This window comes from Xenopus laevis, chromosome 9_10S (genome assembly GCF_017654675.1).
Source record: "Xenopus laevis strain J_2021 chromosome 9_10S, Xenopus_laevis_v10.1, whole genome shotgun sequence".
Classification (NCBI taxonomy): Eukaryota; Metazoa; Chordata; class Amphibia; order Anura; family Pipidae; genus Xenopus; species Xenopus laevis.
In genome coordinates this window covers 85,286,382-85,313,905 of record NC_054388.1, presented here as the reverse complement: position 1 = coordinate 85,313,905, position 27,524 = coordinate 85,286,382, and the positions used below count along the sequence as shown (strand labels likewise).

At 37.4% G+C, this 27,524-nt stretch overlaps 1 protein-coding gene across 5 annotated transcripts in view; it reads left to right on the top strand.

Annotated features, from left to right (window-relative positions):
• The first annotated feature begins 5,308 nt into the window (after nucleotides 1-5,308).
• usp7.S (ubiquitin specific peptidase 7 (herpes virus-associated) S homeolog) overlaps nucleotides 5,309-27,524 on the top strand; it is a 59,140-nt gene continuing 36,924 nt past the window's right edge. Inside the window, exons 1-10 of one of the 5 annotated variants that reach the window (XM_018237115.2) lie at nucleotides 5,309-6,113; nucleotides 17,146-17,250; nucleotides 19,839-20,037; nucleotides 21,329-21,467; nucleotides 23,035-23,123; nucleotides 23,207-23,315; nucleotides 24,339-24,469; nucleotides 26,345-26,399; nucleotides 26,726-26,806; nucleotides 26,892-26,982. In XM_018237115.2, coding sequence (XP_018092604.1) covers nucleotides 6,032-6,113; nucleotides 17,146-17,250; nucleotides 19,839-20,037; nucleotides 21,329-21,467; nucleotides 23,035-23,123; nucleotides 23,207-23,315; nucleotides 24,339-24,469; nucleotides 26,345-26,399; nucleotides 26,726-26,806; nucleotides 26,892-26,982 — 1,081 coding nt within the window. In that variant the 5' untranslated portion in view covers nucleotides 5,309-6,031. 5 annotated transcript variants of the gene reach the window in all.

Below are 27,524 nucleotides of genomic sequence, written 5' to 3'. Positions count from 1 at the left end.
TTCAAAACATAGTGTCATTGTATCATACTTAAGTGAAACAAAGGCAAAACATAGGTGCAAAGATATGTTCACATGTATTTATACTTTTTAGTTGCCCCATGCTAAAGCTACATTATTTCTTATATACTAAATGCACATGTTCCAAAGCAAACCCACTTTGTATCCATACAATCTCCTATGTAACTTGAAGTGAGGAAACCCTGGAATTGCTGTTAGCCTGGACCTGGCAGTAATTGTAGGGTACCACTAACAGTCAAATCATTATCTGCCCCGTTGTAAAACACAGGTCCACACTGAGATTCATAATAGGCACGGCATGTCAAGTACACAGAGGCCAAAACAACCCCCTACATATTGTACTATAGAAATTTAATTAATTTATTAAAGGAGATTAGCATCCTATTGTCAGTGTAAAACCGCATTTTTGGTTTAACCCCCTTCAATAACAATAGGTGTTAAAAGCCTTTCTTAAGCAAAGCATAGCAAATGCAAACAATAAACAAACATGTTATGCTATTTTTATATATAAAAAGTAGACTATGATCAATTTAAAATAGATGATACATACATGATTTCATATCTCACACATAATTTGCATTGTTTTGTTAGTTTTAGATTGATGAATCAGTTGATAATGACGTTTTAGGTAAATATATCCCAATCCCTAATATCTGATGAATTAAGAGATTAGGGGGGTTATTTACTAAAATATGAAAAATTCTCACTATTTTCTTAAAACCACTTAGACCAAACTCCCTTGCACATTGTTACTGGTGTGGAAATCTGGTGTGGTAAAAGACTTAATAAAATCTAGAAGAAATCCAAATTGTACGTTTATTTTTGGATTTGAGGCCAGAAAACTCCAATTTTTTTTAATTTTAGGATTAAAAAATTATCCAGAGCAGATCATGGTATCTTCCAATTGTAAACCGGACATCTGCCATTAACTTCTACATGACCTTGGCAGGCTTGAGATGGAATAATTTTTTATTTGGACTTTTAGCAGGATCGGGGTTTAATAAATCACAAAAAAAATTCTTCTGAAAATATGGTGTTTTCCTCTTTAAAATCGGACTTTAATAAATAACCCCCTTCATATTACCTCCCATTTTTGGTAATAATGCATGCATTACTTCATATTGACCTTTAGGGGTTTATTTAAAATTCAAATTTTTAGTGGAATAAAAACCTCAAATCTTTTGAAATTTATGAGGATCTGAATTTGAAAATCCACCATTCTTGGTTGGACTTTTTATTGAAAAATAATCAGAAAAAAACGGACTTTGATAAATAACCCCATAGTGTATAGACTTTTATTTCTGTTTCTGTGTGAAATTAGAAAATTTAATTTTATGATGTTCTAGTAAAATATGAGAACTTTCCAGAAGGTGATTAATTTTTATAGGCCTGTGTGCGTTTGTAGCAATGGCAGCAAACTTACCATCCAGATGAAAGGGCTCTTTTATAGTTGGGAGCTAATAAGGATTTGTAATCAGGAATGCTATCATGAATGTGGATTTTCAAACAGTTAAAAGATGATATGACATACTGTATATTGGGAACGCGACATCATGGAAAAAATTTAAGGGATGTTAAGGTGTCCATCATTAAATAAACTTTTGGTAGGATGGAAAGAATGACATTCTGAGACAATTTGCAATATTTTTTAATTTGTGGTTTTTGAATTATTTAGCTTTTGTTCAGCAGCGTTCTGATTGCTAGGGTCCAGATCACCACAACAACCAGGCAGTGGTTTGAACGAGGGACTGAATTATGAATAGCGGAAAGTCAAATTGTAGCCTTACAGAGCAATAGTATTTTGGCTGCGGGGGTCAGTGACACCCATTTGAAAACTAAAAATAGTCAGAAGAAGAAGGCAAATATTTAAAAAAAACTATAAAGAATTAAAAATGAAGACCAATTGAAAACTTGCTAAGAATTGACCATTCTATAACATACTAAAAGTTAACTCATATGAGAATTACCCCTTTAACATTGAAAAAAAAAATGTAATTACTGGACAGAATTGAGAATGTATATATATATATATATATATATATATATAATACTGATCCAGTCATTCATATTTTTTGTGTCTTAATGGTCCATAAATCCTGAAGGTCTGTGATCTCCTCTGAAAGCCTTTTTTGCATGTGATGCGTTTTGTATTTAAACCAGGTCTGAACTGGGATTCTAACTAGAGAACACAGGAACAAACAGCCCCCCCCCCCAACTTTTTTGGATAACTGGTTTCGGATAAAGTTTCCCATACCTGTATACACATAAAACTACAATGTAATTAAATGGAATGTCAACTTAAAAAATATTTTTTTAATAAGAAAACATAATTCTAAGCAACTTTGCAATATACATTCAATACAAATTTGCAAAGTCATTTGCATATGTATTGCTATTGCTTTTGAAAGCAGTTTGTCTTTGCCCTGGTCCCAGGCTTGTCTAATATATATATCTATATATATATATATATATATATATATATATATATATATATATATATATCTATATATCTATATATCTATCTATATATCTATATATATATCTATATATATATATATATATATATATATATATATATAATTGGTCCATGTATGGTGGGAGATAAGCAGACTGTTATCAGCAAAAGACTTGGATATCGGTCAGCTCCACTGATTGGCAGGTCAGAAAATTTAAAAGGCTCCCGAACATCACCCAGGGTTTACTGCTCAATCATCAAATACAGGTAGAATTTGTTTCTACCTGTAATTCTGATGATTCAGCTCTAGGTGTCTGTACAGAAAACAAATGATCTTTCTGCGACCATTGTTACATCTATGGCCACCTTAAGGGGTCTGGCCACACGAGCAGATTCGGGGAGAATATATATATATATATATATATATATATATATATGTAGTGAATAAAGTAACCCCTCTTGTAAAATATAAAGATATATAGGTTACCGAGGAGTTTCATGACCATATAAAAACACGAAGCCGATGGCCTCATGGAACTCCGAGGTAACTTCTAATATATATATATATATATATATATATATATATATATATATAATATATATATATATATATATATATAATATATATATATATATATATATATATATATATATATATATATATACACACACATACCAAAAGTTTCCAAACCAGCACTCCCTTTTGTGTAAAAAGTATAATCTTTTATTGTTGCATCCTTACCAAACGTTTCGGTCCCTATTGGGACACATCCTTGAAAAAGGTCCCAATAGGGACCGAAACGTTGGGTATTGATGCAACAATAAAAGATTATACTTTTTACACAAAATGGAGTACTGGTTTGGAAACTATTGGTGTATACACGATTTACCGTGCACCCCTCCTTCTATTAAGATTGACTTTGGAGTGCGGATACTCGTCTGGAAGATATCATCATCATCATCATTTATTTATATAGCGCTGTCAAGATACGCAGTGCTTTACTGCAGTTATAGCAAACAGGGAATAAATGGTGGATAACAGACAAGGATTACAGAGTACAATAGGGTTTACAAACTAAAAGGTTAGGGTACAATTGAGACATTAGGATTATATAAACACTTTGTCATTTTTAATACAGCAATGATTAATTAAGGTACATCGAACAGGCCTCTTTAAACAGATGGGTCTTTAAGGAGCGCTTGAAAGTTTGGAAGGAAGGAGAAAGTCTGACAGCTTGTGGCAAAGAGTTCCAGAGAAAAGCAGAAGCCTGAGAGAAGTCTTGTAGACGAGAATGGGCAGAAGTGACCAGAGGAAAAGTGAGGCGAAGATCAGAAGCAGAGCGTAGGTTTCGTGAAGGAGTGTATTTGGAGATTAGAGATGAAATATAGGGATGGGTTTCATTATTAAGGGCCTTGAATGTGAGTGTAAGTAATTTGAATTTGATTCTAGAAGAGATTGGGAGCCAGTGAAGGGACATACATATGGGAGCAGCTGATGTTGAGCGGCGAGCTAGATGAATGAGTCTAGCGGCCGCGTTTAGAACAGATTGGAGTTGTGAAAGGTGACTTGTTGGAATACCTGTGAGGAGTAAGTTGCAGTAATCAAGGCGGGAGATGATGAGAGACTGAATCAGTGTTTTAGTTGATTCTGAACAGGGCCGATCCTGCGCATTTCGACGCCTGAGGCGGGCTTCGTTTTGCCGCCCCCCCCTTCCCCATGGTACTCACTTTTCCTGACTGGGACTGGGTAGGGTCCACGTCGCTAATGCAGAGTGCGCAATTGCGCGCTCTGCACTAGAAGAGCCGAATTTCCGGGTTGAAAACCGGAAATTCGGCTCTTAGTTACCAGGAGCGGCATTTTTGCCGCCCCTGGTAACCAGGGGGGCGCTGCCGCCTGAGGCGAGTGCCTCAACTCGCCTCATTGGCGGAGCGCCCCTGATTCTGAACTGAGATAGGGTCGTATTCGAGCAATGTTGCGCAGTTGAATACGGCAAGATTTTGCAAGTGTTTGAATGTGTGGTGAAAAAGACAGATGAGAGTCTAAGATGACTCCTAGGCAGCGTGCCTGTGTGGTGGAATGAAAGGTGGTGTTGTTTACGGTGAGTGATATCTGAGGGACAGGGGAAGATCTTGGAGGAAATATGATGAGTTCTGTTTTAGAAAGGTTCCGTTTCAGGTGGCGCTGTGACATCCAGGAGGAGACAGCAGAAAGACAGTCTGTGACTTGGGAAAGGACAGAATTAGAAAGATCAGGAGTAGACAAGTAGAGTTGGGTGTCATCAGCATAAAGGTGATACTGAAGTCCAAATGACTGAATGAGTTTTCCTAGTGAAGTTGTATTGAGCGAGAACAGCAGGGGGCCAAGAACAGAGCCTTGAGGAACTCCAACAGAGAGTGGGAAAGTAGTAGAAGTAGAGTTAGAGAAGGAAACGTTAAAGGAACGGTCAGATATTTAAAGATATATATATATACAAATATATAATATATATATATACAAATATATAATAGTTTAAAGAGAAAAGAACTCTGCGACTCCCACCCATTTTTACTTTCTATACCCCTATTTACTTTGACAGAGTTGTCGGTTTATCCATTCTTACACACTGTAACAAGTGAACAGGACTTTCCATTGGGCGTTCAGTTGTGTATTGTGTTGCAAACAGACACATATTTACTATAATTTGCAGTGTGCGAACTCTGAGGGTATCAAACATGTTGTCACTTTCCCCCCAACCCCATTGTAATAACCAACACAAATGTTTTACACGTTCCTCAGAACGTGGTAGTTGGCGGCTGCGTTGAGAGGTGTGTGAGATACAGAGGGAAGGCTGTGGAGGTCTCACGCTTTCATTATCTTTCTCCCTCCCTCCTTTCTTTCTTCCCCTCCCTTTCTCACGCTGCTGCTCCATGCGGATGTGACATTTCACGGAGCCGCCATTTTGAGAGTCTGGCGTCTCCACACAGAGGCTGAGCAGGCGGATAGCACAGAAGAGGGTTCTTGGAAAGAAAGAGATAGAGGGGAGTAAGTCATCACCGTTTCCGCCAGCCTCTGTTTCTCCCTTATGTCCCTGCAGTGACACTAGGAGAGGTCTCCTTCAATGAGACTTTGGACATAAACAGAGGTGGGGGCTTGGAGTGAACCAGGCCTGCACCGGCTGTGCTCAGATCCGACCAATGAGCAGGGGGAGGGGACCGGAAAGCAGCACGGGAGCTGCAAGTCTTATTTGGAACCTTTCTTGCTCTGTGTAATTAATAGGAACCCGGTGAGCGCCCGTATCTCTCCACCGGCAGCCGTTCAAGGCCCCGGGGGGAGAAGCAATCATCGCCTCCCCCCGAAATCCCCAATCTCCCACGAACGGCGCCGAAATTGGGCGAATAGCGAGTAAATACGTGCGCGTGTCTCTGCCGCCGGCTCCCTCTGCTCTCCCCCCAGCGCATCCCGCGGGAAAGGCCCAGGCTGCTCCGACGCCGCCGCTTTCCACCCCATCCCCGCAGTCCAAACCGAGGCCGGCGCAGCCAGCAGGATTCAAAGAGGCCACGGAGCCCCAGTCTGGAAACATGAACCACCATCAACAGCAACAACAACAGCAGAAACCCGGGGAACAGCAACTCAGTGAACCCGAGGACATGGAGATGGAAGGTACACGTGATTGCTTATTATCTGCATTATCCTCCTCTCTCTCTATCCCACGCACCTCCATACACCAGATAAGCAAGGGCCGCCATCAAAGATGTTGGGGGTTACTGGGAGTTGTAGTTCTGTATCTAACAACTGGCAGTCAGCAGGAACATTGTGCATTGCCTGCACTTGTGGTACCCAGCATCCCCTGAGAGCAGCCTCCATGTTCATTACTCATCAGATGCTCTGTCATGCTGTAGAGCCAGGGCTTTACAGCAACTTATTTTTATTTTTATCGGGTGGCACGTAAATACGCCTCGTTTTAGATTTTTATTTACACATTAAAAAGTTAATTTGCTGCAGTGTAAATGACAGCATCTGTGACATATCCTTTATTGAAGGAACGGCCCTTTAATTGTGTCCCTTTAAATCACCGATTTAAAGGGACACCTTCCAGATATGTATTTATTGAAATCACAAGCTGGGTATGTCTTTGTCACCGGGTAAACAAAGAAACCCTTGGTTGGATAATGGGAGTTTATTTTTTTATTAAAGTCAAATATGACGGGTCTTGTTTTGAATACCACACTAGCAGTTCACTGGTAGGTTGCCGTATCCTCCAATCACTGTGCACCGAGCGAACACTAATATTTACACAACGGGTGTGCGAGTGTCCTCTTCAATTGAGGGTCTTGATTTGAGCCCGTCCAGTATGTAATTTGAAAGGTTAGTGGGAGGTCGGGGGATGGGGAAGTCCGTTAAATCCGATCGTTCGATGATCCGAACTATCAGATCTTTGCATCTATGGCCAACTTAATTTAACTTTTAGTATGTTATAGAATGGCTGATATTAGCCAACTTTTCAGTTGTCCTTTATTATTTATTTTGTATAGTTTTTTTAAAATTATTTGACTTCTGACTCTTTCCAGTTTTCAAATGGGGGTCACTGCCCCCCTCTAAAAACAAATGCTCTCTCAAAGGCTACACATTTATTGTTACAGCTATGTTTTATTACTCCTCTTTCTATTCAGGCCCTCTTCTGTTCACATGCCAGTGTCTTATTCAAATCAATTCATGGTTGCTAGGGTAATTTGGACCCTGGCAACCAGACTGCTGAAATTGCAAGTTGCTGAATGAAAAGTTAAATAACTAAAAAAAACACAAATATTAAATAATGAAAACCAAATGCAAATTGTTTCAGAATATCCATCTACATCATACTAAAAGTTAATGTAAAGGTGAACAACCCTTTAAACAATCTAACATGACAGCCCCATTTCAACCTAAATGATTGCAGAATGACTTGGGTATGCATTTTATTAGACTTTCAATTGTTCTTGTTTAGTTCAAGAATAAACCAATACAACAGATCTTATGTGATTGAATCAATCCGTTAAATAAGTATGTCCCAGCACAAGCCCTGCTCATTGATTTTATTGAAAAAGAGACTATACGGCTCCTTTTATTGTACAGGTATAGGACCTGTTATCCAGAATGCTCTGGACCTGGGGTTTTCGGGATAACGAATCTTTCCATAAATTGGATCTTCATACCTTAAGTCTGCTACAAAATCATGTAAACATTACATCCACCCAATAGGCTGGTTTTGCCTCCAGTAAGGATTTATTATCTCTTATCTGGGATGAAGTACAAGAAAAAAGGGAAATCATTTTAAAAATATGGATAAAATGCAGTGTATGGGAGATGGCCTTTTTTAATTTGGTGCTTTCTGTATAACAGATCCCATACCTGTAATGAAAACTTTATTTTAGAGTTTCTGGATTTGGCGTTTTCAACTTGCAGCTCTTTCACATGCTGATGTTTAGTCTTGGGCCATTCTTTAAGAACTTTTCATGACCCAGCAGTATTATATAGTCCCTAGAAATGCTACTCCATTTTAATGTTAGATCGGTAATGGCATAATTGGCTGTTAGAGGAAAAGTGATTGCTTACTGCTTAAAGGCTGTAAAGATCTCTGAAAAGTGTAGTGTTCATAGTTTCATAGGAGGCAAGTCATGATTAATTCCATATCCTTTGTAATACAGATTGTCACATCATGCTTATTGGGGCAGCATCAGAGTGTACCTCCTGTCTCATTTGCATTCTTTTTCCAGCTCCCATACACTTGTGCAGAGTCATTGTTTATAGTAGGACTTGTATGCTGACTGCAATTTAAAGGGGAACTATCCAAAAAATGAAAATTTAATATAAGCTTCAGCATACTGAAATAAGAAGTTTTCTAAATATCATCAGTTAAAAATGAGGTACTGTTTCTGAAATAATCAAGTTTATGTTCACTATCTCTCAACATCTGTTTCTTTTTATTCTCTCTTCATGCAGGAGTTGGGTGTCAGATAATCCAATAAATTATTTCCAATATATCTTATAGGGGGGCTCCTTTTTCCTAGAAGCTGTATTGGAGCTCACTATTAAAATCTCCAGACTTCATCTCTTTACATGTGCAAAAGGCAGTTATTTTGTTTGTACTAGAATCAGTTATTTGAGTGAGCTCTAATGGATTTGTTAGTAAAGGAAGTCCCCCTATAAGAAATATTGGATCAAACTGTCAGTGAATATCTGACACCCAACTCCTGCAAGAAGACAGAATGAGGAAAAACAGATGCTGAGAGAGGGACAGTGAAGATAAACTAGATTATTTCAGAAACAATGCAGAATATTGCATTGATTGTATTTAGAAAGTTTCTTATTTCAGTATGATGAAGCTCATAGTACATTTTAATTTTCGCAATACTTCCCCCTATAAGGCCATACTTGCTTTTTGTAAGTGTAATTAATTCCTCTAGTAGAATTATGCGCACGCCTGGATGTTTTGTTAGATCTGACCTTTCTGTTGTTTAGATCAAATGCAAAATTTGGACTCAAGTCTATTTGCTATGCTATAAATGTTGTGAACTAAGGAAAACTTTTTAATGTTTGCTTTTAAAGTGTGTTTACTTGTAAAATTTTCCATAGGTGATACCAGACTTTAGCTTGTTCAAATTCAAGGCAGACTGATGATATGAGAAAGGTTTAGCATATGTGGTACAGGTATGGGACCTGTTATCCAGAATGCTCGGGACCTGGGGTTTTCCGGATAATGAATCTTTCCGTAATTTGGATCTTCATATACTAGAAAATTATGAAAACAACAAATAAACCCAATAAGCTGGTTTTGCTTCCAATAAGGATTGATTATATCTTAGTTGGGATCAAGTACAAGGTTACAGGTATGGGATACGTTATCCGGAAACCCGTTATCAAAATAATCCAGATTTTTAAAAATGATTTCCTTTTTCTCGCATATACTTGATCCCAACTTAGATATAATTAATCTTTATTGGAGGCAATACGTGATTTCAATAAGGAAAGGAACATCACAGTGCAATGCATTGTGGGTGATGTACTTCCTGCATGTTGTCTGTAAACTGTGGAGTAGTTGTTACAATTTGTAACATCAGTGTTTAGTCCCTCCTTCCCTGCCAGGATTTCAAATGATGCAGACACAAAAGAAATGTTAAACAGCTGGATTTCAGCATAGAAAATGGCATTTATTCATACTTTTTGAAGAAGCAGGTAACTGATGAGTATATTAGGGGTTTCTGATCCAAATTATAGAAAGATCCGTTATCCGGGAAACCCCAGGTCCTGAGCATTCTGGATAACAGGTCCCATACATGTACTGTTTTAATAGCATGGAGAAAAAGGAAATTGTTTAAAAAAATTGAATTACTTGATTATAATAGAGTCCATGGGAGACAACCTTTCTATAATTTAGAGCTTTCTGGATTATGTGTTTCTGGATAATGGATCCCATACCTGCATTGTCAAGAATGATATTTTTGAGTCGCTTACATAGGTCAGTGGGCAATGCCATGGGTGGGAGTTCAGTCCCAGCCAGGGCACTAACTACATGGAGTTTGTAAGTATTCTCCTTGTCTTCATGGGTTTCCTCCTGTTACTATGTTTTTTTGTGCTTGCTCCAGTTTCCTCCCACACTCTACAAACATGTGGAGCGACTTCTGACTAAATTGACCATAGTTTAATAGGTGCCTTGAATTGTAAGCTCCGCTGGTGCAGGGACTGATGTATAATCACTGTAAAACTCTGTGTCTGCAAATAACAGGTAATACATATAACATATATATATAAGTATTCACACATCTATTATGATAAAATCAATGTAGGCTGGATGAGCATTTTCATACTGTAGTACAGGTATGGAAACTGCTATCTAGAAACAGTTAATGACAAGGGTACTAAAAACAGCAGTATAAATTTGGTGTCCCATTTAAGCAAATGTTTTGCTGCACATGTAATTTACGGATGGAAAGGTGACTGGGAATACTTTCCTGTGCCATTGTCTCTAGTCCTTTTAGTGCCATGAATGTGGGTCTTCTACTGTTCTTCACTACACCCCTTGTGATCTCTAGGACATACCACAGATCCTGTCACAAGAGGTGTTCTCTAAAAGAGAAATTTGAATCACTGGTCTCCATTATTTATATATTTGCTTCCCTCTTTTGCCTTGTTCCGGGTTTGAGACGGAGGGTCACTGACCCCATCTAAAAAACAAATGCTCTGCAAGGCTACACATTTATTGTTATTTCTGCTTTTTCTTACGGCCAGGACTGGAAGCCTTGTACCGTCTTTACATACATATATGAAACCATATCCTGTGGCTGAAATCCATCAAAATGTAGGGGACCTATTATCTGTAATAAAGCTACTTTTTTTTTGTCCATGAACCGGAGTTGCTTCTATAATCGCTACTTTAGTCCACTTCCCTTAAGCAATTAAGTTGCCCTTGCATTAAAGAAGTTTTATTGTGTCAAAGGAATGTTGAATATTTGGTATTTTTGGGTTCACAATAGGTAATTGCTGACATTGTTACTGTTAAATATAGTGGTGGCATCAACCTACATGATTTCTATTTTTTTTTTTTTTTTGGTTTGTAACACAACTTTTTTTTAGCTTCATTATACATCTGAGAACACCCAGGGTAATTCTCCTGATAGGCTTAAATCAGTACAAATGGTGTTGCTTATCTGTCCAGTTTAAAGTCTTGGCCACTGGCCTACAATACAGATAAGCATTTCCTCAGTGACAAACAACCCTAACTGTGCTTACAGTAAAGCATTAAAAGGGTGGTTCACCTTGTTAACTTTTAGTATGTTCTAGGATGGTTAACTATAAGTTTTTTATTTTTTCAAGCCAGTGCCTGGTTGCTAGGGTAATTTGGACCCTAGCGACCAGACAGCTGCTGAAGTTCATAACTAGAGAGCTGCTGAATAAACTAAGCATTTTTTTATTAGCTGACTTCAACATAACAAATTATCATATATTAAAGTGAGGTTTCCCCACTTATTTACGGATAAACTTCTGCATCTGTATGTAAGAAATCTACAAGGTTTAAGTGAGGAGACTAGGGATGCATCGAATCCAGGATTCGGTTCGGGATTCGACCTTTTTCAGAAGGATTCGGATTCGGCCGAATCCTTCTGCCAGGCCAAACCAAATCCAAACCCGAATTTGCATATGCAAAATTAGGGGTGGGGAGGGAAATTGTCACAAGGAAGTAAAAAATGTTTCCCCTTCCCATCCCTAATTTGCATATGCAAATCTGGATTCGGTTCCTTATTTGGCCGAATCTTTCACGAAGGATTCGGGGGTTCGGACGAATCCAAAATAGTGGATTTGGTGCATCCCTAGAGGAAACCATAGTGGTATTGTGACAGAAAACGTTTGGTCACTGGGGGATACATGCCCCTATGTAAGAGTGGAGGGGGACATTTCCCAATATAACATCATAGACTAGTAGTGTCCAGACAAACGCTGGTTATTTAAATGCAGTTACTATATGTATTGAACATGTCCACGTTTTTTTCAGTAAATATATTTCTATTGGGGCTATTGACATGAAATTTACACCAGATGTCTGTTACAACCCAAGTAATGCACAAGCACAAAGAACTCAAAACAAATAAGTCCATAAATTAAATTATGTGTAATAAAGTGCTATGACACAGGGAATAAGTATTGAACACATGAAAATAAGGTGAAAAAAAGGCATGGAAAGCCAAGAAACCTTCTGAAATCTGTCTGAAAGCTGTCCTGTACAATTTAATATTAGCTGGTTTAGTACTAATTTATGGCCTATAAAAAGGTTTCTCATTACCAAGGTATCACACAAGAAGCATCTCATGATGGGTAAAAGCAAAGCGCTCTCTTGAGACCTTTGCAACCTTATTGTTGCAAAACATACTGGTGGCATTGGCTGCAGACATTCTGGATGTTCCAGTGAGCACTGTTGGAGCCATAATCCGGAATTAGAAAACATTATTTCAACCTAAACTGGCCACGACCTGGTGTTCTTCGCAAGATCTCTGACAGGAGTCAAAAGAATATTCAGAAGAGTTGTCCAAGAGCCAAGGATCACTCGAGGAGAGCTTCAGAAAGACCTTGAATTAGCAGGTATAGTTGTTTCAAAGAAAAGTGATGCACTCAACTGACATGGCCTCCATGCACGTTCACCACACAAGATTCCACTGCTGGAGAAAAAAGCATGTTGAAGGTTGTTTAAAGTTTACTGCATAACATTTAGACAAGCCAATTAAATTCTGGGAGAATATAATCTGGTCAGATGAGACCAAAATGTAACTCTTTGTCTCAGTTGCACACACCATGTTTGGAGGAGAAATAACACTGCACATCCGCTCCATACCAACAGTGAAGTTTGGAGGTGGAAACATCATGGTTTGGGGCTGTTTTTCAGCATATAATACTGGCAGACTTCATATAATTAAAGGAAAGATGAATGGAGAAATGTATCAGGACATTCTTGATAAGAATCTGCTGCCATCCACCAGAATGCTGAAGATAAAATGAGGGTGGACATTTTAGTAAGAAAATGATCTCAAACACACAGCCAAGGAAACTTTCAATTGGTTTCAGAGAAAGAAAATAAAGCTGCTAGAATGGCCCAATCAATCACCCCACTTCAAACATTCAATTAAAAATCTATGGGAAGAACTGAAGATCAGAGTTAATAGAAGAGGCCCCTGGAACGGTCTCGATTTGAAGAAGAATGGGCCAAAATCACACCTGAGCAATGCATGTGACTAGTTTCTCCATACAGGAGGTGTCTTGAAGCTGTCCTTACCAACAAAGGCTTAAAAGGTTTAAATACATTTCAGTAAGCATGTTCAATACATATTCACTTAAATACACATAACTTAATTTATGGACTTGTTTGTTTTGAGTTCTTTGTATGTGTGCATTACTTGGGTTATTACTGACAGCTGGTGTAAATTTCACATCAATAGCCCCATTAGAAATATATTTACAGAGAAAAACTTTGTGTTCAATACTTATTTTCCCTGCTGTAAGTGACTGCTTAAAGTTGGTTTTCTGCTTTATAACCTCAGTTGTTAGTCCCAGTAACTAGTTTTGTTTAGCAATTACAAACTGGGTGACTGCCTATACATTTATGGAACTGCATGAACTATTTTGTTTCTACTCATGAATTGGGAAAAACTGAATTTTTTTTAATATAAATATTTTAATTAATTAAACTGCTGTTGGTTTCTTATTAATTGGAGTGTTTATGTTATGAACGAAGTTATAACTCTTGACTGATATTCTGGCTGGCCAGTCTTTTTAATACATTTATTTATTGTGTTTACGTAAAGGGCAATAAGAAAATGCTGTTTTAGAATTTTGAAATGGCATTGGATTATTTGGTTTTATCCGTGTTTTTTTAAATGGATATGGTATCTTTTATCCGAAAACCCGATATACAAAAAGCTCTGAATTATGGGAAGGAAATCTCCCACGGATTTACGGTAGTTTTAATCAAATAATTCAGATTTTTTTTAATTGATTTCCTTTTTCTCTGTAATAAAACAGTGCCTTGTACTTGATCCCAACTCAGATTTAATTAATTGTTGTTAGAGGCAAAATAATTCTATTGGGTTTATTTGACGTTTCGATTAATTTTAATTAGATTTAATACACGGAGACCCAAATTACGTAAAGATTCCTTCTCCAAAAGCCCTCAGATTGTCGGCATTTGGGATAGTTTGCCCCATACCTGTATAAAGACGCATTACCAAGTGGCATGGTATTGTCTCTTTTTTTTTTTCTTCCCATAGTCATGTTGAAGCCTGCAGTATATTGAAAAGAGAAAGGTATCATGTACAAGTTGAATTATGATCCGAGTTATTCTGTGGTATGTTGAGACTAAGGTGTGTAATTAACCGAATAAACTTATAAAAGGGCAGGACAAAAGACCATAATACAAGTGTGCTTCAGAGGCCCCACATTTACTGCAGCTGTGTGTGATCTACACTGCTTGTGAACAATTGGAGTTTTCCTTAAAGCACCAGTAACATTAAAAAGTGATTTTTTTATTTAAAGTAAAGGTCTTCTACAAATAAAGGTCTTCCATTGGTTGTCCTATTAAGAGCCATGAATGGAATATGGACCCCTGTTTATCTTCCTGTGTAACAACAAACCCCATTGTACTTTACAGAACGTAGTGCCAGGGCTTGGAGCACATTGGGTGGCCACCAAAAGATTCTGTGTGTCATTGCCCTTTAGGTACAACTTAGTAGCTAATTGGAGGTCACACATGGAGGTTACATACACCTGTTGTGTGCCTGTACATATAACTGTTAGAAGGGGTTTGCAGCCCCCATCTCACTAGTAGAAAGCCGAACCTAGAATTTAACTTTAAAAGTAGTTCTTTGGGAAAACTGTTGGGAATATGTACAAAACCTCACAAATTATTACATGAACTTCAGTTTTATGAATTTGAACATTCCCTTTAAGAGCTTAGCTACGTTTATTATTGTATGTGTTTCAGTAGGAGGCTGTCATGGAGTAGTAGCCTTTTACTAGTGGTAAAAACTTAATGGCAAATTAAATGTCTTCCTCCTTGATATGGGCATTAGAGAGATACTGTCATGTGAAAACATGTTTTTTTCAAAACGCATCAGTTAATAGTGCTACTCCAGCAGAGTTCTGCACTGAAATCCAATTTTCAAAAGAGAAAACAGATTTTTTTATATTCAATTTTGAAATCTGACATGGGGCTAGACATTTTGTCCATTTCCCAGCTGCCCCAGTCATGTGACTTGTACCTGCGCTTTAGGATGGAACTACTTTCTGGCAGGCTGTTCTTTCTCCTACTTAATGTAATTGAATCAATCTCAGTGGGACTTGGCTTTTACTATTGAGTGTTGTTTTTAGATCTACCAGGCAGCTGTTATCTTGTGTTAGGGAGCTGCTATCTGGTTACCTTCCCATTGTTCTTTTGTTAGGCTGCTGGGGTGGGGGGGTGATATCACTCCAACTTGCAGTACATCAGTAAAGGCTGACTGAAGTTTATCAGAGCACATGACTGGGGGCAGCTGGGAAACTGACAATATGTCTAGCCCCGTGCCAGATTTCAAAATTGAATATAAAAAATCTGCTCTTTTGAAAAATGGGTTTCAGTGCAGTTTCTGCTGGAGCAGCCCGATTAACGGATGCGTTTTGAAAAAAAACTTGTTTTCCCATGACCGTATCCCTTTAAGGAGCTTCCTAAATGATTTTGACCAGGTTTGCCTTTTCCACAATTTTTTTAGTTTGTACTTTGGAGCTTGCATCTTTACAATAAAGCAGTTTATGCACAGAAAGTTTTCTGAATGTTTGTCAAGGTCACCAGGCAGATGGTTCTTTGCCCGATTACATCTCCAACTCTTACCTGAAAGGACTTCTAGACTTAACTGACTTATATTTCTGATACAGACCTCTCAGTGGACTTCTGTTTTGTTTGACTTCATACTTCAGTCAAGTAAAATGTGACATTAGTTTCACTTATCAATTGACCTATTTAATGCAAGAAAATACAAAAACAATAGCTAATTCCTAATTAAAACCAAAAGTATGCAGCACCATCTCTGTTCATTGAACTAATGTTGAAAAAGGGGATATACAGTTATGGGTTAAGTGCATGACACTTTTGCTTTAATGAAAAATGATGCTGCAAGGCAAAAAAAGGGCCAGTAACAATGAAATAAAGGCGCTCTTAAAGAATTTACATACAGGTATGGGATTCGTTATCCAGAAAGCTCCAAATTGTGTAAAGGCCATCTCCCATAGACTCCCATTTTATCCAAATAATCCAAATTTTAAAAAATGTCTTTTTTTTCGCTTTAACAGTAGCTTGTACTTGATCCAAACTAAGATGTAATTAATCCTTATTGGAGGCAAAACCAGCCTATTGGGTTTATTTAATGTTTACAACATGATTTTATAGTAGACTATGAAGATCCGACGGGTATTCTGGAAAACAGGTCTCATACCTGTATAATGTTTGCTTAGAGGTAGGTTTATAAAAACCTGAGAAGTTATTTTTTTTCCCCACTTCTGTTGAGTAGATTAGCACACCTAAGAAAAAAAAAACTTTGAGAAATCTTGAAAGCAGCTAATTATTCCATATTATTTATGCTGGATATTTTTTTTTTTTTTTTTTAAAAAAAACAATTTAAGTGAGCAATATTTAAAATTAACATAATTAGGAATGCATAAAATTAACTTTTGGAGATTTGGTTGAATCCTGAATCCAAACCCTATTTTGCTTATGCAAATGGGGTAAAGTAAGGAGAAACACAAATTCTGCAATTTAGATTTAGCCAAATCCTACTGAAAAAGACTTGGATCCTACCAAATCCAATTCTAAAACAGAATTCACATAAATGCTGTGTATAATAGGTACATCAGAGTGCCCCTTCACATGTTCTATCTCTGCATCTGAAATTACCCTTATAAAATGCATTTCTTTGTGCTGAGGTTGTTTGTAAAAATGTTTCCGTATTTTTGCACCTGAAATGAAAAAGCACTGTTTTATACTGATGCAACAATACATTTAAAGGCTAAAATGTTTTTTTAAATAGCATTTTAGCCTTTATAGCTCTTTAAATGTATTGATGCATCAGTGTAAACCTGTGTTATTACACTTCACGTGAAGCAAAATATGCAGTACTTTTGAACTTTTAATTTTTTTTTTAAGCTGGTGACACTGATGATCCTCCGAGAATCCCTCCAAATCCTGTCATTAATGGAAATGTTGCCATGGCAGATGGTCATAACAACGCAGAAGAGGATATGGAAGATGGTAAGAAAAAAAACTGTAAACATCTTAATCTAAATAACTTTAACTAAATAATTGAAACTATCAGATTACCTTAAAATGAATGTTAGTGTGAATTACATTTTTCTACACCAGAAATACAGACTGCTTTCAGTTGCGTTCTTTTTCACGATTGATTGTTTTTCTCATATTGAAATGTTAAACTTTGCTCTTCTCTGGCAAAGTTTACCCTAGCAACCAAGTAGTGTTGTCAATAAATATCTTCAGGATAAATTGGATTGGGCCAAAAGATAAGTAATAAAAGATAATGAAATGGTTGCCTTGCAGAACAATTGTTTTCATGCTTGGATCTTTCACCCCTTTTTAGGGCTAGGCCACATGGGAAGATTTCAGGGAGATTAGTCGCCTGGCGACTAATCGCCGTGTCTAATCTCCCTGAATGGCTTGCTGGTACCTCGCACCTGCTAGCGCTAAAGTCGCCTGCGCCTATTCACACACGGCAACACGTTTTTCAAAGTCGCTCGAAATTTCGAGCGACTTTGAAAAATGTTTCGCCGCGTGTGAATAGGTGCAGGCGACTTTAGCGCTAGCAGGTGCGAGATACCAGCAAGCCATTCAGGGAGATTAGTCACCTTAAAGACGCGCTGATTAGTCGCCAGACGACCAATCTCCCTGAATCTTCCCGTGTGGCCCTAGCCTAAAAGCTGGAAAGTGGAAGACGAGGAAGACAAAAACTTAAAGAAATAAATGACCATTTGAAAATTCATTACATTATTTTACATACTAACTTAAAGGGATACTTTCATGGGAAACATTTTTTTCCAAAATGAATCAGTTAATAGTGCTGCTCCAGCAGAATTCTGCACTGAAATCCATTTCTCAAAAGAGCAAACAGATTTTATTTATATTCAATTTTGAAATCTGACATGGGGCCAGACATATTGTCAGTTTCCCAGCTGCCCCAGTCATGTGACTTGTGCCTGCACTTTAGGATGGAACTACTTTCTGGCAGGCTGTTATTTCTCATATTTAATGTAACTGAATCAGTCTCAGTGGGACTTGGCTTTTACTATTGAGTGCTGTTCTTAGTTCCAGGGAGCTGTTATCTTGTGTTAAGCTGGCCACAGACGTAAAGATCCGATCGTACGAATCGACCAAACGACTGATCTCTGCCGGACGAAAAATGTTGGGTACTCACGGTCCGAAAATCGTACGAATCCTTGATTCGTACGATCAGATCTTTGCGTCTATGGCCAGCTTTAGGTAGCTGCTATCTCGTTACCTTCCCATTGTTCTGTTGTTAGGCTGCTGGGGGGGGGGGGTGATATCACGCCAACTTGCAGTAAAGAGTGACTGAAGTCTATCAGAGCACAAGTCACATGACTGGGGGCAACTGGGAAACTGACAATATGTCTAGCCCCATGTCAGATTTCAAAATTGAATATAACAAAATCTGTTTGCTCTTTTGAAAAATGGATTTCAGTGCAGAATTCTGCTGGAGCAGCACTGTTAACTGATGTGGTTTGGAAAACATTTTTTCTCATGACAGTATCCCTTTAACTTATTATGATTAAACTTATTGCCCAAAGAGATCCTAAAATGCATTGAAAACTCCTAAAAGGTGTTGGTATTTTAAGTAATATATTTCAAGCAGGTGCCTATAACATTGAACCAGTTTAATTGTTTTTCTGTAACACACTTAACCTAGAGAAAAAAAAGAGATCTGTGTAAGAAGGGGGGGGGATAAAAGCTTGGTCTGTCTCAAAGCTACAAGTTTATATCCTTTTTTTAGTAGCTTGGTGAACAAAATGTCGTAATATCCTTAGTATATTGATAATGGGTGAGTACGCAGGATCTCTTCTTTGTCTGTGTGAAATTTGTGCCCGAGCTGATTTAAAATTCTTAAGTGGTGAGCACACAATTCTCATGTTCCTGTGTCTGCTGTACACAACATTATTAAAGGAACAGAAACACCACAAAATGAAAAGGAGTTCAAGGAATAGCCATAAAATGTGCTGTTGTCCTGCACTGGTAAAATTGGTGTACTTGCTTTAGATACACAACTGTAGTTTATATAAACAAGCTGCTGTGTAGCCATGGGGGCAGTCATTCAAGCACAGAATAAACAGTAGATAAAATATAATTTCTGAAGAATCCTATGCTATACTACAGACCTTATCTGTTATCTTCTGTGTATCCTGTGCTCTTTCTCCTTTTTCAGCTTTGAATAGCTGCACCCATGGCTACACAGCAGCTTGTTTATATAAACTATTGAAGAGTTTCTGAAGCAAATACACCAGTTGTACCAGTGCAGCACTACAATGCATTACATTTTCATTTCTTCAAAAGACTTTCATTTTTTAGTGTTACTGTTCCTTTAAGATTTGTGGCCCATGGCAATGTTGCCTTTTTCTCTGGATGTAGACCCACCAGAAGAATTGGGTTAAGATAACAGAATACAATTGAATTTTGGCGACAGAACCTCTCTCAGTTGCCAACAGGTTTAAGATGCCCTTCTGACAAGGTAGAATAGTTTCATTCACACCAACCATCACCAACTTCATCAAATGTTTGCTCTGTTATGAATAAAGTTTTCATTTTTTTTTTTTAAGATACAAGCTGGAGGTCAGAAGCGACATTTCAGTTCACAGTGGAACGTTTCAGTCGTCTAAGTGAATCTGTGCTTAGCCCCCCTTGCTTCGTACGGAATCTTCCTTGGAAAATTATGGTGATGCCACGATTTTATCCAGACCGACCGCATCAGAAAAGTGTGGGATTTTTCCTTCAGTGTAATGCTGAATCTGATTCAACGTAAGACTGCATGCTTGCTTAAATCACTTCACTTTTAGTTTACCACCATCAGTGTAAGGATGAGTTAGGTGCAGACGATCAAAATATATAGCTTATCTTTTATTGTTTTGTTAATTTTATTTTTTAAGGCGTTCAAGGACTGAAAGTTCTGAGAAAACAGAGTGATAAGTCTAATCAGGACTTCTCCATAAATATATTTATATTAGAAAACAAACTAAACTCAAATTCATTGCCCATAAGGACAGGTGCATTCCTGTTTCTGTTGGAACAAAATCCAGTATTCTTATTTTCTCTGCCAGTGGCAAACATTATTCCGAGTCCTATTCTCTTAGGCTAAGGTCACACTGGGAGATTTAGTCGCCCAGCGACTAATCGCCTCTTCTTTGGGGGCAACTAATCTCCCTGAACTGCTTCCGCCTGCTAGAATGAAAAATCGCCAGCAGCATGGCACTCCCGGCACTTCATTTTCCGAAGTTGCCTCGTGAGGAAACTTCGGGCGACTTTGGAAAATGAAGCACCGCGAGTGCCATGCTGCTGACGATTTTTCTTTGTAGCAGGCAGGGGAAAGCAGTTTGGGGAGATTAGTTGCCCCAAAGAAGAGGTGATTAGTCGCCGGGCTACTAAATCTCCTCCCGAATCTCCCAGTGTGACCCTTACAGTTTTTCATCTTGCAAAGTGTTCAAATGTGTCTCTGCATTTTTTACACTTGCCACTATATGTGACAGACAAATTTGTCCAGTCTGCCATTGGCCTAATAAGAAATATGTGGATGGCGATGAACATTTTTCAGTTTTTCTTGGTACAGGTCAGGCCCCTGATCTAAACTTGCATTATGTCTTAACTGTGATGAAGCTTTATTTAAAAAGACAAAAGGTTTAAAATTTCATTAGAAAAGAAAGCTTGTGATCTGAACATTTTAAACAAAAAATTTTAAATTAAGAATTACTATTTAAGGAAAATTAAAGCTGACTATTCCACAATGTATGGAGTTAGACAGTGTGCTATCAGTACATATCAGAGAAGCCATAAGGCACATTGGACAGAAATGACATAAGTTTGTCCATCTGTATGATAGCCATATGAACACCAAAACTTTGTAATATAATATTGTTCCATAAATCTGCAACTAAAAATGTTCAAATATTACTGCTCCATCTTAAATACAATCTTTTTATTTTGAAAATTTATTGTATGGCATGGCCTTTGCAAGCTTTTCAAGGTGTATTTTTGTTTGGCTGTTTAATAGTAATATAAAGTCTTTATATTGAATTCTATTTTTTTTTTATCACAGGTCATGGTCCTGTCATGCACAGGCCGTACTGAAGATAATCAATTTCAAAGATGAGGAGAAATTTTTTAGTCGCCGCATAAGTCACCTGTTCTTTCATAAGGAAAATGATTGGGGCTTTTCCAATTTTATGGCATGGAGTGTAAGCAAAATTCATATCTTCTCTTGACCTTTTCTTGTCCTCCTCCCATCCCAACTGCATCTTTTTATTGCTGCACAGTTTGGGAACTGTTGCCTTGAGGTGGCCATACATGGGCAATTTTAAGATATCGATTTGGGTCCTTTTGACCGATTCTGCAGCTTATCTGCCCCCTGTATGGGGCCTACCAACAGGCCTGCTTCTCAACAGCTGCTCAGAGCCCACTGAGCATGTGAGTGTCGCAGACCCTTTCCAAGATGGTGACCCCCTGTGACAAGTTTAAATTCCTGGATCATTGCTGCTATTGACAAGCTGAACTTTAGGCTGGTATATAAGTGCAATATATAAAATGACTTTTTTTTGCCCATATTTATTTTTAGGGTTTACTTTTCCTTTAAGCTCACCATACAGTGACAGTGAAAGCCCTGAGTAACATGTTTTAAAACATTTTTGCTGCAGACACACTTTACATCAATTCAATTATGTGGTCATAGCCCACATTCCACCTCATAGGAGGGGAGACCATCAAGAATTTAGTTAATTGCAAATTGAATTCCAGTGGACACATAAGCGGGCACTATCGCCCCTAGGGGCCTCTAGGCCCTCTTATCACTATTTATAAAATACCCATGGATCTTGGTTATAGCCAGATAATATTTAGGACTTTTTTTTAGCACTGTTATTCTAAACATTGACATATGTTGTCACACTTGGTATGCCTCACCTTTCACATCAGCCCCTCCAGATCTTTTACCTTTGGCCTCTTTACAAGCCTAAGTCTACATTTTGTGGGCTCGCACAAGTGCCTAATATGCTGCCCCATATAAGCTTTAGAGAGGTAGGATCTGACAAATTATCTGTTAGATGTTAAATTATTTAGTCTGTACTAATGTGCCTCAGTTATGAGCCTTTTCATTTCATACTCCTCCTCGCCCATAAATACCTGTTAAAAACATTTACTGGAATTCACGGACTATGGCAATCAGACATTATACAGCCAGCATATTCTTGTTTCTTAGTCCTGCACATTAAATAGATTTATAGTGGGTCATCTTCAAAATCTGTGAGCTAAAGCAGCTCCTTCAATGTTACTTCATTCCTTTGTCCAGGTAAAGGACATATAATGCATTGCTGCTTTAGACGCTCATTTGTGAACTGCTCAACTATAAGTCTGGCATGTTACGACTTCTGACCTGGTCACCCTATTCAGAGACTTCCAGCAGATGTACCAGCATGGGAAAAAACTAATAGCACTGCACTGCCATCTGACTTAACTTTCCCAGGCATCCGTAGTACTGACTGAGATGTGCATATGCACAGAACAATACAGTCTGTCGATTTTAATTCATTTTGGAACCCCAATCCTGGATGCCTGGGCATACAGTAAGATAGCAGTATGATGTTTTAGGGGGGGTTTTTTTTTGCCCCAGATATGTTCTTTTTTTTTCATGATGGATTAAATTATCAGGCACCTCCCCCTCCCCCTGAATTCGCTTTTCATTTGTTGGACCTCTACTACCCAACTCATTTGTTGGTCTTATTATTATTATTTTTTTAAATATTTTTGCAGGAGGTTACTGATCCAGAAAAAGGTTTTATGGAAGACGACAAGGTGACTTTCGAAGTATATGTGCAGGCTGATGCTCCTCATGGAGTATCGTAAGTATTCACAGTTTTAATCGTTATATTTTGCTCTCTTTATGCATATATGCATGAAATTTATTTTTGTTTCTTTTGTAAAGGTGGGATTCGAAAAAGCACACTGGGTATGTTGGATTAAAGAATCAAGGAGCAACTTGTTACATGAATAGTTTATTGCAAACATTATTTTTTACAAACCAACTTCGAAAGGTATTTTTTAAAAATTCTGTAAATTGTTTTCTTTCTTCTTTTTTGTCTAGTTATTTTAATATGAGTTCTTTTGGTTCACATATTCTTTGTAGAGTTATACTTTTAGGGAGTCTCCAACCAAAAAGACTTTTGCATAATGGAAGAAATGTAACTTTTCAAATATGCAATCATTGGAAATTATAAATGACTTAAAATACATTTTAAAAAGTAACTGCTATTAAAAACATTATCTGACTTGCTGTTTATATTTTCTGCACTAATGGCTCTGACTTCTGAAACAATGTAAAAGGATTAACAGACCTTGGGGTAAAGGCACATGGGCAGATTCAGGGAGATGAGTTGCTCCAGCGACAAATCGGCTCTTCTTCGGGGCGATTCATAGTTTTCCGATGTTTCCTCACAAGGAAACTTCGGGCGACTTCAGAAAATGAAGCACCGCGAGTGCCATCACACTGGCGATTTTTCATTCTAGCTGGCGGGAAGGCAGTTTGGGGAGATTGTCGCTCTGAAGAAGAGGAGATTTGTCGCCGGGGCGACTAATCTCCCCCAAATCTGCCTGTGTGCCCTTACCCTTAGAGAAGAATTGACTTCTGCTACATTGTTTCAGGTGTTCTAACAGTAGAACAGAAAGGGCTAAACAAATACATGTTTTGTATCAAATTACTGTTTTTAAATGTATATAGAACTGCTTTGAATTAAATATTTTCTTTAAAAAAACACTGTTATTGGTTTATGAAAGTTTTACATTAGAATTACACTTGATGAGAACTTAAAACTCACTAACATCTCAAATAAAAGCTAATGTGAAGGGCAGTCTTTACCATGTGGCAGTGTTATTGTAACCCTTTTGGTATTGGATATTTTTCTACTAACATTCACAACAATCACCAGGTAAAATTTAAAGGGTTTTTGTTAGTTCTCTTTCCTTTCCCTCTTCATGTAAAAAAAAAAAAAAAAAAATAGACAGACATAGGGGTAATTCATTTCATTGAAAACTAAACTATATTTTTGTTTTGTTTACAGGCTGTGTATATGATGCCCACTGAAGGTGATGACTCTTCTAAAAGTGTCCCTTTAGCATTACAACGAGTATTTTATGAATTACAACACAGTGACAAGCCTGTAGGAACTAAAAAATTAACAAAATCATTTGGGTATGTATCCTTTCCAATATCAACTAAATGACCTTTTATAAACTTTAAATGCATTAGGATTAAAGGGGTTGTTCACCCTAAAACAGCTGTGGGAGGGGGTCGCCGACCCTGTAAATGTAAATTGATACATTTAGTTGATACCTTTCTTATCTTTGTCCCTGCTGAGCAGAATCTCAGGGTTTTATTACAGGCAGCTGTTAGAATTGATACAATAGTTGCTAATACTCCAGAGTTACTGCTGAAAAATGTATCAACTAAATGTTGCAAAATTGTAACAGTTCAGAGTGCGCCACAACTATCGAGCTGCCTGTCTGAGACAGGAATATTAAACTTTAAACTTAGATTTTGGAAAAACAGTAAAAAAATGGAAAGCTGTTGATAAGTCTATTTTTGGTGAACAAGCTGAAAACAGTTGAACTGAAAAAAGTGTTGGGAAGGTAAACAACCCCTTTAAGGTTCTTATTTTCTCTACTTGTTTTCATTAAGAACAACAAATAAAATGTTTGTTCTCTAACAAAGCATTTGGTCCTATCCCAGTGTGCTAAATCCATTCAGCTGTATGTTTTTTTTGCAGACTGTTCACAAGTTAGATGTGACTTTAAGTGCACACTGACCATACTTGACATCCTTACTCGATTTATAATACCAACTTTACAATCCATACTTGTGAATGAAATAAGATTGCATGTGGCAGGTGATGACCAGGGCATGCCGTGTAGTCTATTCTAAGTAAATGAGTAGAGCGGGAGTTTGAAATAGAACCTTAAAGTTGGCCATACATGCTACAATTACGATCTTCCCACGTCCATTGGCCGTACAACTATTAACGTTAAGAGCTAAATAGTCAAGATATGCAGGAAAAAACAAAATAAATTATTTAGCTCTATCTGATGATTCAGCTTTATTGACAATGATCAATGTCCTCCAAAGGTGCCCAATCTAAATTTTCAGTCCTGCCCGATTGATGAGACGACCAATATCCAAGGCTTTTTACTGATACCAGTCACCATTTCTCCCACCACACATGCACAGATTATTGTAGAAAAGATCTTTTGTACGAATTATATAGGTGTCTTTATGGCCACCTTTAGTATTTGCACTTGGGTACTATCACCAAAAAGATCATTGCCTAAAATGTGATTTGTTTGGCTCTGAAATGTCATAATGGCATTAGTGAGCCCTGTACAGTTATAAAAAGGAAATTTACACTAATATTCACTTTGATGGATGTATTCAGTGGTCTTTGTTGTTTTTTTTTAGCATTGTTATTTTGGCCCTTTACAAAATACAGCTGAAAATTATGTCACTGACCCTGGCAACCAAAAAGTATGTGACAGCACTGCTATAATTCTATTGTTAATTTTCTTTTCAGACCCTTAATTGTTAATATTCAATTTTGATTTCAAACCTCCTGTGGTTGCTAGGAAAATTAGTTCCTAGCTACCAGATAAGTGTTAATTCCAAACCTAAGAATTGGTTCTGTAATTAACATGCCCCCCCAAAAAAAATAAAGTTTCTGTATTTGGTATAATATTAATCATATCATGGCACCAGTATTTCTTTTACTTTTGGACTCCCTGTACTACCACCACCACTTGCTGTTTATAAATAAAGGAATAATGGTCCTCTGTTTTAGCTATTGTTAGGTTAGTAATTATTTTTTGTATTCAGACAAAGCCTACTGTAACCCCTATACCAGCCCTATAGCAATGAGCAGACATGCTTCCAAAGACCTACTGAATAACGTAATAAGTTTGTTTTAATTGCAATGTTGCTATCCAATGCCACAGCAGTGTTATGTTTTCAGCTTAAAAAACAGATATACATTAAAATTGCTTCTTTGTCAAAAAGATTAATAACGTCACTGTTTTTCAGGTGGGAGACATTAGACAGCTTCATGCAGCATGACGTCCAAGAATTATGTAGAGTGGTAAGTAACAATAATAGCTACATGAATAAAGCAAGCTGGTAGCTGTTTTTAGAGCCAATATTTGGTCATGTCTCCACACAGCAAAATGAAAAAATCAGCCATAGTTCCAAGATTTTTTTCTAAAAATATTATGCAAGAAATAAGAAAAAGCATAATTATTTTTTAGTTAAAAAAAAAACCAAATAAAATGTTTTTCACAAATCCTGTTCACTAGACAAATTTTTAGTGAGGGGGTTATACTACTATTTTAATGACTTAGAGACTAAGTTTGACCACAGGCAGTTGCACAATTTTGTTCAATAGCTGAAATATTTTTGTTGTTGCAGTTATTGGATAATGTTGAAAACAAAATGAAAGGCACATGTGTAGAAGGAACCATACCTAAGTTATTTAGAGGAAAGATGGTGGTATGTATATATAAATGTGTTTTTTTTTTAAATTTTGCAGTATTAATTTGTACTATTATGTGCTAATTTTTTTTTAAATATTCAGTCTTATATACAGTGCAAGCATGTAGACTATCGGTCTGAACGCATAGAAGATTATTATGATATCCAGCTAAGTATAAAGGGAAAGAAAAACAGTAAGTAAAATTTTCTTTCCAGCATATACTATGAACTATCTACCATTGTACTTTTGCACTTTACTTTTAATGCTTCTCAATTTGATTTAATACTGATATTTGTAATTCTATACACCTGGGATTTAAAAGAGTATGCAAGCTACTTGTACTCATAATGGAATTAAGGCGAATCCTTCATGGAAAATGACCTTGGTGTGGGGGGGTACTTGTGGATAATAAATGTAGCTGCAGCAGAAGGCCCAGCAAGGGTTTTTAAAAGGGTGCAGATGAGGGTAATTCTGCCCATTTGCAGATGGTTGACTGCCTTTCTATCAAGGGATAAAAAATAGTGTTACGGAAATAAAAGGTAATCCAGGGACTGCTCTGGAAAACATTTTTTTTTTCTTACGTCTCCGAGGTAAATTGGAGAGGCTTCAGACTAGGTTCTTGCCTCCCTTCTGGTTCAACTAGCAGGCAGATTTATCTTACTCGAAAAGGTTAAACTCTATAGCGTTTACTATGTTACAATGTTGTGCTTTCTGAAACAAATGCTGAAATTTTAG